The sequence below is a fragment of the Vombatus ursinus genome, unplaced genomic scaffold (genome assembly GCF_900497805.2).
Source record: "Vombatus ursinus unplaced genomic scaffold, bare-nosed wombat genome assembly UNPS02014909.1, whole genome shotgun sequence".
Classification (NCBI taxonomy): domain Eukaryota; kingdom Metazoa; phylum Chordata; class Mammalia; order Diprotodontia; family Vombatidae; genus Vombatus; species Vombatus ursinus.
Genome location: NW_020954687.1, coordinates 7,101,196 through 7,114,257, shown reverse-complemented (window position 1 = coordinate 7,114,257; position 13,062 = coordinate 7,101,196). Strand labels below are relative to the sequence as shown.

Below are 13,062 nucleotides of genomic sequence, written 5' to 3'. Positions count from 1 at the left end.
TCAATGAATTGTTGAGTCATCAAAATAAAAAATAAATATGATGGAAGTGGGCTAGTGACACTATAAGAAACAACAGAAAGACACCACAGTAAAGCATTGTTACCCAACTGAGATTTTAAAAGTACAAGAGTAGATAATTCAGCTGTTTGGGTCTATCCTTGATGGAGAATTTCTATAAAGACATGGGGAAAATTGGAAGGCATGGAGAATTTATGTTTACACCAATGGAGAGAGCATCCACATCCATGAGCTCATTGATCCATACAAATAAGTGTGGTTGTTGTTTTTTTTTTTTATTAAATGTGATTATTTGATTCCTCCAGGTTACATGAGAGCAACATAATAAACATAAACATTACCCTTTCATTTTCTCCACCACTCTTGCAAAGTTGGACAATGTTTTAAGATTTTCACAGAATTGCAGTATATTTTCATTTTTTTTCTTCTAGCACCACATAAAGCAATAGTAGGAAGAGATAACAGACTCCAACAAATGACAACACATACAGTGCTAATTTCCAATGACTAATGTCAGTAATTGTCCTGTAGTGAAGGTTCACATCCCCAAGTAGAGGAAGAGTATCAATGAGTACATGGATTTCCCAAACTTTATCTCAAGGAAATGATTAAATCTACAGATTTACTAGGTATTGTCTCCAGCAGAACATAAACTTATTGATCATGATATAATGTCATTTTTTTTTTGTATCAGTGGATAGAAAGCACCTGCACTGTGTATTGTATTTTACATATAGCATATGCTTAATTAATGTTTGCTCAGTGGAACTGAATTAAACATAGTAACCATGAGTTTTTTATTATTTTTTTAAACAATTCCTATTAGCAACCATGCTTGATTTCCCCTGAGGTCAGCTTAATGTATAATGTGCTCAAATGTTTTGATCTTACTTTTTTTCACAGATGACAGAGAGACATCTATGAATTCTTCATTTCTCCTTGAAATTTTTAAGCTCTTTTGTGAAGAGCTGGGCAGAAAAATCAAAAGGTTTTGGATCATCCAGGGCAAAAATCATGTGGGTAACTGCGATCTCTGACTCAGAGTCCCTGGTGTCACACTGGTTGACTTCCGAGGCAGAGGTCTCCAATGACTTTTATTTTTTTTTCTCATTCCCAACTTCTCTCTTCTTGGAACATTACTGTTTGATGACCCTGCAACAGTTCATGAATGATAATCAAGGAACTGCAGAGGCATTCAAAAAGGCCTATCAGTTTCAGCCATAGAATATTGGCCTTAGCCTCATTCAGTGACCTCTTCATTCATGGAGCTTGGTGAGGGTAGTGCTGTAAGGAGAAGGCCTTGGGACTTTCTCCCCCAAGGCCATGAGGTCCCGAAGAAATGGGCTTCCGCTTTTGTTCATTTCCATTTTAGATAAAAGGAATGAAGCCTTCATAATTTATGAGTTTAAAAAGTCCAAAGGGTATCTTAGCATTCCAACATTCCAGAGTATTAAGAACATTTCTGTGTTCAGATGTTCCAAGCCAGATTTTGAAGCCAAGACATCATCAATGCCTCAAGGAAAAGGGAGCAATCTTTTTGACCCTAAGCACTAGGTTTAGAAAGAAAGGCAAAAACATTCAAGGAGTTCACAGTCTAATGGAGAATACAACATGCAAACAACTATGTGCAAGAAAATAAATATATATTAAATATGTAAGACTTACATTTATTCATATATTTATACATATATACATGTATAATAGATTGAAAGAAGTCTCAAAAAAAGTATGAGATTAAGGAAGATTGGGGAAAAACTTCTTACAGAAACTGGGACTTTGGCAGAGACTTGAAGGTAGATAGGAGATGGAGAGTATTCAAGATATGAGGAAGAGACAATGAAAATGCTTGGAATGGGGAAATGGAGTGTCATGTGCAAGAAGTAGCATAGAAGCTAGTGTGTCACTGGATAGCAGAGTACTTGACGGAAAGAAGGTAAGATGTAAGAAGATTGGAAAGATATGGAGATAGGTTTCAAAGGGGTTTGAAAGTCAGAGAATTTTATATTTGATCCTGGGGGAAACAGGGAGCCATTGAAGCTTGTTGAATAGGGAAGTGTCATAGTCAGATCTGTGCTTTAGGAAGATCACTTTGATAGCCCAATGGAGAATAAACTGGAGTAGGGAGAGACTTAAGGCAGGGAGATCAACCAACAGGCTAGTCCAATAATATAGGTATGAGGTGGGGAGTTGTTACTAGGGTGGTGACAGTGTCAAAGGAGACAAGGGGTTTTATGAAATAGATTTTGCAAATGTACAAATATCAAGACTTGGTGAATGATTGGGTATGAAAGGTGAGAAAGAGTGAGGAATCAAGGATGATACCTAAATTGTGAGTTTGGGGAACTGGGAGGTTGGTGGTACCCTTGACAATCATAAGGAAGTAATAGAAGAGGGGAGGGCTTGAGGGGAAAATAGTATGTTCAGTTTTGTGTATATTGAGTAGAAAATGTCTACAGGACATTCAGTTCAAGATATCCAATAGGAATTTGGAAATGAGAGACTAGAGGTCAGGAGAGAGGTTAGGGATGGAAAAATAGATCTAAGAGTCAGCTGCATAGAGATGATGATTGAAATCATGGGAGCCAATGAAATAATCAATTGAAATTGTAAAGATGGAGAAGAGAAGAAGGCTCAGTACAGAGTCCTAGGGTGAACCTACCTTTAGTGGGTGTGACCTGGATGAATATCTAGCAAAGGAGACAGAGAAGGAATAGTCAAGCAGGTAGGAGGAGATCATTGGAATAGACTGTATTATAAAAACATAGAGTAAAAAAAGTATCAAGGAGTAGAGGGTGACAGTTTTAAAGACAGCAGAAAGGTAAAGAAGGATGAGGATTAGAAAAATGCCATTAGATTTGGTGATTAAGATATCATTGGTAACTCTGGAGAGAGAAGTTTCAGTTAAAAGATGAGGCTGAAAGCCAGACTACCTTAAAGAATTAAGGAAAGAAAAGAAAGTAGAAGCTTCTATTGTAGACAGTTTTCTTAAAGAGAAGAAAGAGCTAGAGATAGACAGACCAAGTGATGATTTACTGAGGATGGGAGAGACATGGACAATAGTCTGTACTGGATTAAACAAGATTATACCAATATGGACTAGATTGAACTGGATTTTACTGGTTTGGACTGGATTGAACTTAATTAAATTGGTCTAAATCAGATTGAAGTGGATTGAACCAGTTAGGACCAGACCAGATTGAACCAAATTGGACCAGATTGAACTACGTTGGACCAGATTAAATCTGTCTGCACTTGTTTGGACTACACATAAATCAAGCATAGTCCAGTTCTAAGTACAAAGTTGCAAATGATTTGTTGAGTACCAAATGAATCAGTAATTGATCAATCCAAATGTATCGAGTTGAAGTCTTATTCTTAATGATAGAATGTTCTATAACCTAGTGATAAAGAAAGGTACCTCTGAGAACAGAGCTGGGTGCCAGGCATCTTGAAAGTGTGGCCCAGAGCCAGTTAAACAAAGCCCCCATGGGAAGTAAGTGTGGCTTTAAACCATTATAAGAGGTGAGACTATTTTGCATCCAAACACTGCAATTAGAAGTTGATTGTCCTACACAATAGAACATATTATGTCTACACAAATGAAAGAGTTAATTATCAAATCAAACGAAATTGTCACACTTTTATCATTTCTAATGTTTTGGTCTAGCTGCTTGCCTTGGACTTTATTGGTTCTCGGTAACTTTGACATGACCACCTAGGAGGAGACTGTTAGAATTCGTAGGTTTTGGTGTGTGGATGACTTTTTTAAGTAGACTTTTTATGACCATTAAATAGGGAAAATAAAATATAATGAATTAAACAGATGAACTACTTCAATAAACACTTCTTCTCCATCTTGTTCTTTTTTATCCCTTCTCAAAAGAAGGTCTCTTTCACATTAGAAACTCATCTTGGCATATCCAATAAAATATTGTTTCATGTAACAAGTATTTTATTCTGTACTATTTTCTACAGATGTTAGATAAACAAGAATAATCTTCAGATGTTAGGTAAACAAATCTTTTTTTCTCTTTAAATTGAAGAAAGTTCTCAATAGTAGAAATAATATTTGAAGGACTCTTTAACATGATGGCAACAAATGGTTAAAGGTAATAAAACAAAGCAAAACAAGAATCCCACCAAAGTAGAATAAAAATCTGCATTGTTCATTGTCACACTATTGGCAATTTTAGATCCTTCTCATATTTCATTTGGAAAGATGCACAAGGTTCTCTTCCTTCATTTTCTTCCCTTATGTATTTTTAAAGTAAATTTTTGTTGAGTTTAATGCAAGAGTACCTGACCATTAAAGTGGGAGATACTGTCCCCCTGGGGGGCACTAGAATGATCCAGGGGGCAGTAGTAGTCTCGGATGCAATTGGGGGGCACTGAATAAAAATAAGGGGGCAGTGGAAGTATAACGAAAGAAGAAAAGATAAGAAAATTTTGAAAAACCATTCATGCTTCATGTGTTGTGTAACAGAGCTAAAGTCATAGTGATTACATTTTCCAAATAAACAAACAAAATGCAAGTTAAAACGATCAATGGTCAGGTCCATTAACAGGTCTTAACAAGCAAGTGTTGGCAGGTGAGGTGTCACACATTGTTGGGAAGTCCAGCATGCATCAGCAGGAATATGTGCATGTAAAGACTTGTTTACAATACAATACTATATGGTTACATGACTTGCATCTTCAAAATTTCAATGTAAGAAAAAAATCCACAGATATACAATAAATTATTAAATTTAAGATGCATCATTTTGATTTTTTTTTAAATGATGCAAAATTTTTTTAAAAATCTATTAAAGAGGGACAGCTAGGTGGCACAGTGGATAGAGCACTGGCCCTGAAGTCAGGAGGACCTGAGTTCAAATCTGGCCTCAGACCAAACACTTGACACTTACTAGCTGTGTGACCCTGGGCAAGTCACTTAACCCCAACTGCCTAAGCAAAAAAAAAAAATCTATTAAAGAGTTAAAGAAAGTAGATTCCCAGGGGGGGCACTGAGTAATTTTTTTTAAAAGGGAGCAATTGGCCAAAGAAGTTTGGGAACCTCTGATTTAGAAGAAAGATATTGCTACAACCTCTGGATAGTTTCTAGGATTATATTATTGACAGAGCTTTCCATCTTTCAATCTTTCCAGAATGAGCAAAACACTGTTTAGCCTTTATTTCAAGTTCATAATAAATGTGAAGTTCAAAATTTTTGAATATCATATGAAAAAAGGTTTACATGTACAAATGTGTGTAATGTATGCATGTAAGTTTATATGTATCCGTTTGCATAGTAGAAAATATTTTCCCTGCTATATTTTACTTTCACAAAGTGCAAGGATATAATACACAAAAACTGTTGGTCAGGGCATTACTTGGTTGCCCTGTGCACTAAAGGTATAGGTTTTCAGCAGCTAAGCATACCGTCATCTATAAAATGAGGGGGTTAGACTAAGTGTGCTCTAAGTTCCCTTCTAGCTCTAAATCTATGATACTATGAACTTTTTATAAACAATGAGAAAATGTTCAGCATATGTAATTTTGGTTGAAAGTTGTAAACAGCTCAAATGGTATTTATTATTTTAAGTGATATTTTTATTCTTCTTAAGTATAAAGTGTTTTATGATGCTCTCAAATATTCCTCTTCTTTCCATCATTTTTTCATATCCTTAATGGCTGTATTGAATCCTTTAAAAAGAAAAAGAATATATATATATATATATATGAGCTTTGTTCCCACTACCTATTGATATTTAAACATCAATCTTCTGTTCAAAGAATTACTTTTTCTTAATGATGCAATAACATAGGCAGGTGGTCATACATGGTTTAAAATGCTTATTAATTTCAAAGAACTGCTTTAAAAATTCATTAGTTCTTGTGGTAACCATCTACTTTCTTTATTGAGATGACAAAGTTTAGCCACTAAGAATTTTGCTTTTTCTGCAAGATGCGTTAATGCTGTCCATGATTTCTAGTCATCTAAACCCTGATTTTTTTTTCACACATTACTCAAGAAAAGAAAGTATGGTATACTTGAAACAGCACTGACTAGATAAAGTCAGAATACCTAAGTAAAAGTCTTATCATTGTCACTAATGTCTGACCCTAACCATAAGCAAGTACTTAGGTTCTTTAAACTCCATTTCCTCATCTATAAATTGGGTTGGGTGTGGAATTAAACTACTTTGTAGTTTTAGCAACCTACATGAAACATATTTCAATTCAACTAAACAGTAAAAGGCACTAGTACAAAATAAAATTAAACACTCCTGCCCTTACAGAAGGCATCTTACTGGAGGGAAAAAACATTTACCAAGATAATTAAATGCGAGGTAATTTAAGGAGAGAGGGAGCATTAACAACCGGGGAGAACAGTGAGATTTCATGGAGAAGGTAGTTTCTGTACTGAGCCTTGAAGAAAGATAAGGATTCTGAAAGTCAGAAATAATGGAGGCTAGGGGGAATAATCTGAGAAAAGATGTAGAGGTAGAAGATGGAACATTGACTGTGGGAAAGAGTGTTCTCTTCAAAATAACCTTTTCAAGTATGAGAGTGCAAGCATTCTGACTCCTAATTCACCTATGGAGAAACCAAGAGTCCAAAAGATGAGGAGACTTGCCTCAGGTCACGCAGCTAGTAAATGACAGAAGTGGGATGAAACCCAGATCTCCTGACTCCAAGTGCAGAGCCCTTCTCATTATACATGGTGGCCTTCCTTGACTGAAAAAATGATTATGTGAACATAGAAATAGATCTCATCTTACCTTCCTTTTTCAATGCACCGAGGATATTTGAGTTGCCCTCTGTGGCACTGCACTCTCAATTCAGATTCTGTAAAAGATGCAGCTAGAAAACTGTTCCTTTTACAGAGAAATGAAATGTATTCGCCATGGAAAAAATAGGGCCTGTTGTCAAAATTCCATTGCAAAATCAAATTGTTATTTTCCATCTCAGTGGAAGATAACAGGCAAGGTTCTGCAGAGGGGAAAGGATGGGAAGGAAACAGCAAAAGTAAAAAGTTGTACCAATATAACAGCAAGAAAAAAATTTAAAGCAATTATAGAAACTGGCATTTTCTTACATACCATGAGCTTAACATGTTAAAATGGAATTTTATTTAATTTTAACATCTGCATTCTCTCCCTCTCACCTCCTTCTCCTCCATTCCTCATTGAGAAAGTAAGAAAACAAATTTCATTACAAATATGTATAGCATAATCTCAAAAATTACACAGGCAAGAGTAAGTCAGTGGTATATCTTATGGTTACCAATACTAACCTCAAGGGGAAAAAAAATTTTAAAGCTGGACCCTACGGCCTAGAAATCCAGAACAAAGGCTTTTTGTTTTAGTCCACTAACAAGGGTACCTTAGTTGGTTTTCAGGTACATGGCATAAAATGGTCAGAACTTGCTGTCTTATAGCCCTATAGCTCCTGCCCAGCAGAGTAGATAAACTGTTAATATCCATTTAAAAAGAAGTTTCTTTATTCCTTCTTTAGAAAATCCAAGGAGGAAAAGGATCATTGAAGACTGCTGTTGGCAGAGAGGTACTCCTTTTCTAAGGCAATTGAGGGCAGCTAAAATTAACTGCTCAGACCCTAGTCCTACATCAGATGCTGGACAATTTTCCATCTTTGATTTTTAGTGAGGAAGAGACAGCTGCTGAGAGTTATGACAGTGTCAAGTGGAAGAAGTAGGAAGCAAAAGGATCTATTTAGGTACTTCTGAATTGAAGTTCAATTACATCCTGCTAAGATGTTAATATTTATGGATTTCCAATGTACTCCAAATGATATCTAATATAGAAATGATGAGGTATGTAGCTGTATACAGTTATTCTAAGTAGGAAAACAAGTTAAAATGTTCTTGGCAGATAGAATGACACAAATGCCAAAAAGAAGCTGATAGGAGTTTTGTTTGTTTTTAACACTAACCCAAATAAAGTACAACTTGTGTATTGGAATAAAAATATTTCAAAAAATACATACCTACACATGATGGTGGTGTAGTCCATTGTCCCTGCAAGCAATAGGCTGTCTTAGACCCTTGCAAGACATGATAATCTGGACATCTATACTCTACTAAGGAACCATTTTCATAACTCATTTGTGATAAGCCAATAACATTGCCATATCTAATAATTGGAGGAGATCCACACTTTCCTCCAAATTCTGCAAAAAAAAAAATAAGTTTTTATATCAAATTGAGAGGACAAACAGTAAAGAAATATTATTGCTCTTCAAATTGTTAGGCAGTTAAAAGATAGATGGCCTTTAAATCATTTAGGCTTTTTTTTTTAAGTATGAAACTCAAACACTGTATTAAAGTTTCCAAGTATATCATCAAAATAATGTCTTACTTTTAAATTTAATATTAACTTTAAAATTCCATCTCCTAACATTCAAATAAGCTTTTATGCATACAAAATTTAATATTTATGGCTGTATTTTCTTATTCACAATTGGTTCAAAAAAGAAAATCCACTAGTTTCTACTTTGAAATTATTCTCTAGGAAGATATTTTCTCTTTTTTTTCTTTCTCTTTTTTTTTTAAGCTCATAAGGCCAATACCTAGGGAGAAAATAAAGCTGAAATGTGTCACCTACAGAATTACATGTTTTAGAGCTGATAAATAGAAGCATGTATTGAATAATTCTACATATGTGTGTAAATATGTGTGTATATATGTATATATATATATACATATATATACACACACACACACACACACACATATACAAATATACCAATTTGTGTCTAATGGTAGTCATGGCTAAATTGGGGGAAGGAAAAAAAGAAATAAATTTATAAGATAATTTTGTTGTATATTTGAAAGGAATAGTAAATTGTACATAGTAGATTGGCAGTTTTCTGTGCAATCATCTTTTTTAATGTACTATGTTATGGAAATGCTTGTTTTATTCTATAAATTAAAAACAAAATTAACAAAAAAAGTGTGCTACTGCCCTTGACCTTCCCTCTGCCCCATCCTAGTCTTTGATCCTTTGCAGACCATGCCCAGTAGGACATACTCAGGAAATGTAATCACTTGCAGAACTGCTTAACTCATACACAGGAATAAATCTCTGGTTATGCTGGTGCATATTTATCCTCATGGGAAGAAGACTCTTTTCAGAACTGGAAGGAATCTTACAGTAGGTACATAGTTATAGGTAGGGCAGAGACACCCAGGATTTCATCCTATGGCACCTAACATCATGAAGGTAGCTGCAGCCCTCTTCCATCCCCACATCATAGTCCCTTTTTATCTGTGACAAAATCATCTCTATGCCTTTACCCAGCCTTAGAACCACCATACTTCAGCTAAGAACAATTTGAGAGGTAAAACTTGAGAGTGCCTGCCTTACAATAGCACTTAACAGTATCTTTCTAAAGCTTATCAACTGTAGGCTTGTTTTTTTGTAGTCCCCTTTATTGCTAGCTTTCTTAACTAGTGCTTAGCACAGTACCTGAAACATAGTAAGTACTGAATAAATCCTTATTGATCTGACTCAACTCAATACCACATGGCTGGTATACTTATTTTACTGTAACTCCCTCTATTGATAACTTCTCAATAATCACAAAAGGTACATTTACACACTTTTTCTACTATAACCCATCTTTGTTACAGCAATAGTTTTCCAATACCACCAATATACTTGTTATTTACTATGAGCCCATTTATATAGATATGTTTTGGGGATCTTAATAGAAAAAAAAAACTTAAGAATTAGAAAGTGAATCTACCCATTTTTTTCAATATCCGAAACCAAAACAATGTTTAATTAACTAAGGCAGGTTCTTCTCCCCCATGCATAGTTCAATGAGGTGATGTTTGTAAAGAACATAGCCCAGTACCTGGCTCCTGGTGGATACTTAATATATGCTTCTTGATTCCTTCCCTTTTTCCCTCCTGCGGAAAAGTCACAACACACAAACACACACACAAAATTATGGGCACTTGCCAAGATGTGATCCCAAGGCCTCCTCACTCCTATCCAGTCCTACCTTGCTCCCTCCCTCAACATCCTTTCTGTGTTCTATGGTGTGTATGTGACCAGTTTCTATCAAGGTTCCATTTATCTCTTGCCTTACACCGGTTAGGACAAAATCAACAGAAGGTATTGAAAGGATCAAGCTCCCTTATCACAGCTTCCTGGTGGCCTCTGGCTCTGTTGACCCAGATTCCTAGTTACCTTTAGTCATAAAAGGTCCTACCATAAGAGGGTTGAGGGCCTTTCAACTTGGTGGATATCTGAACACCATACCCTGAACTGCTGAACAGATGAGTTTCCATATGGAGATGAAAGGGGCCACGTGTAAGAAGCTAAGTGCTGTGATAAAAGAATTTCTGTCTTAGGCTTCTTGTTTCCATTACACTAAAAACCAAACCAAAACAAAACAAAACAAAACAAAAAAACTGATCTCTGCCTCAAACTCTAATCTTTAACTTCCTAATACTGTTTGCTTGAAGCAAAAAGGTTATGTACCCTGCTGCTAGCAAAAATCAAGCTTGAGACATCAGCCATAGCTCTAGTTTTAACCAGCTAGTTCCCTACTCTTTCTGATGCATTCATACTTATCTTCCCCCTCTGTTGTCTATTTTCTGATGTGGAAATCTTTACATTCCCCTTCTGCTTTCTGTAAAATCCCACTGTACCCATCCTGCTTTTGTATTCAAATTATATATATGGTTGCAAAACTTATGCTCAGGGCTCACTGATTCATTGGTTAGTATTCAGTGAAGCCCACCATGTTGCTCTGAATGTAATAAACTACAATTTTTCTCTCCTATCTTTGTGTTATTGATTGATGATTGATAGCTGTACCTAGTCAGTGTATTCTCCAAAAATTCTGTCATATTGCCATTGTATCCTTGTTGCACATTCTTGCTATATAGAGCTAAGTAATCTTTCTTTTTGTTAGGTCTTCAGTGACTTACCGGTACTTTATTTTGTCCCAACATTGAACCTGAACTATTAGGGTGCTGGTATCTGGCCCACCCCTAAAACAGAACTTCATAAACTTCCCAAAGGAGTGATATCCCAGTGTTTCTACACACACACACACACACACACACACACACACACCTCTGTGGGTCTTGTGCTCTGATGTCTGATTTTTCTCCCTAAGGTCTTGCCCATCCCCTTCACCCCTATTCTCATTTGGCCCAGATGTGAGATTACTATAGTTCTGATAGGTAAGTACTGATTGATCTAGTCCAAACCCTTGGTTTTATGGATGTAACTGAGGCCCAGAGAAATTGAATAATTCATGCAAGGTCATATTCTTTAAATAAAGCTGGGGATATTTGGGTTAATAGGAAACTGTCAGAATTTACTCCTACCTTTTCTAATGCATGTTGGATATTTCAGTTCTCCTCTGTTACACTGCACTACCAGTTCAGAAGGTCTTGTTGATGGGGATAAATCATATCCCTGTTTACATATAAAATCTATATTATCACCATGTAAAAAGTATCTCTCTCCTTCAATATTCCATTTCATTTCTATGTTGTTATTGTTCATATGATCAGCATTAACAATGCATGGCTCTGCAAAACAAAAAAAAGTCTTTACATACTTCACATACTTTTCCCCCCATTGACATAATATTTTAATTTATGTCATATGTTAAAAAGTCTTCCCAAAAATGATGGGCATTTTTGTTATCATACTGGCAAGTGAGTCTAGCTGGAACCCATCCCACACAAAAACCATTTATCTTTTAGAGCTCATAATGGCACCATTATGGGCTGTATAATTAAAGACAAAGGAATAAATGGTTCTGTTTGGAGAGCTTACAATCTAAACAAGGAGAAATGGAAGGGGGAGGTGGGAGGCAAGAACACAAAAACCGCAGGACTAGTAGACAAAAAAACAATTGTTCAGATTAAATTTTAACCAAATTTTTGGTGATGGTAAATTCATGAAAGCATTTGATGAATTAGCTTTTAGAAGGGGAAAAATGAGCAAACGATAATAACAACAACAACAACAAAACAAAAAACTTGATCATAAAAAACTACTGTGGTGGCAGGGAAGACTACAATGCAAAAAACAGCTACAAGCAAAGTCTCAGAGTAAAAATGCTAATTGACCCAAGGTCAGCAAGAATTCCTGTGATGGAATCCTAATAAAGCTGCTCCCAGCCCCAATATTCTAACTTTCTTATGGACCCCAGTGAACAGCAGGCATGCCTTGATTTGGCCACACAAACAGGTTTTAACAATACCACAGGCCCCCAAACTCAAGCATAGGCCTCATTGAACAGCAGGCCCACTGCCACTAGCTATCACTGTCCCACACTCAATCCTCTAGCTAGCCTCTGCCTCCAGAACCAATTCATATATTTCCCACATAAATAGGTGTATCCATGTACTCAACCACAACCACATCATCTATTTAACCAAAGACAGGACCACAATGCCTATCTGTCTTGACCAGACAGGATCACAATAGCTAGCCAATCAGAAAGCAGCATCACCAGGATACAAACCAGGATGCTTGAACACTAAACCATAGAAGCCACCCCCCCTCAAAATAACACCTGAGCAGTAATAGTAAAGAACTGACCTAGAGTAAACTTATGACATAGAGAGGCTTATTATAATATCATTATCATATATAAATGCCCTCCTTTTGGGTTTTTCTGTATGCATTGTGGGTAACTGTATGTGCAATTCTACTGAGGCTGGGACCCCTCCCCATTACCTAATCCTTTAACAAACCCCTCCTGCCTTTTTAATATTAATCATTTTCCTATATTCTATGTAAATTTTGATTGTGTAATCAGTATCATATAATCTATAATACATTGTCTTTTTTCTCTTACTAAAATTGCCAGTTCCTCTAAGGAACTCAGCTATTCATCAGAGCATGAAACCTCAAACCCATAATAAATCTCTCTGTCTTGAAGTTGGCCTGAGTCTTTGAAATTCTTTAGAGACATCCCATTACAACACAACCTGACTTCATCACTTGGAAGAGTTAAAGAAAGAGATAGCCGTAGAGGAAAAAGAAGTGAGAGTTATACAAGAGA

General features: G+C 36.0%; 1 protein-coding gene across 5 annotated transcripts in view; it reads right to left on the bottom strand.

The window, feature by feature from the left end:
* Positions 1-1,125: 1,125 nt before the first annotated feature.
* F13B (coagulation factor XIII B chain) overlaps positions 1,126-13,062 on the bottom strand; it is a 36,276-nt gene continuing 24,339 nt past the window's right edge. For 3 of the 5 annotated variants that reach the window (XM_027843379.1, XM_027843384.1, XM_027843383.1), the window contains 4 exons: positions 11,369-11,575; positions 8,008-8,190; positions 6,783-6,993; positions 5,552-5,703 (listed from right to left, as the gene is read on the bottom strand). In XM_027843379.1, coding sequence (XP_027699180.1) covers positions 5,685-5,703; positions 6,783-6,993; positions 8,008-8,190; positions 11,369-11,575 — 620 coding nt within the window. In that variant the 3' untranslated portion in view covers positions 5,552-5,684. The other 2 variants (XM_027843380.1, XM_027843381.1) reach the window with 2 other exon arrangements.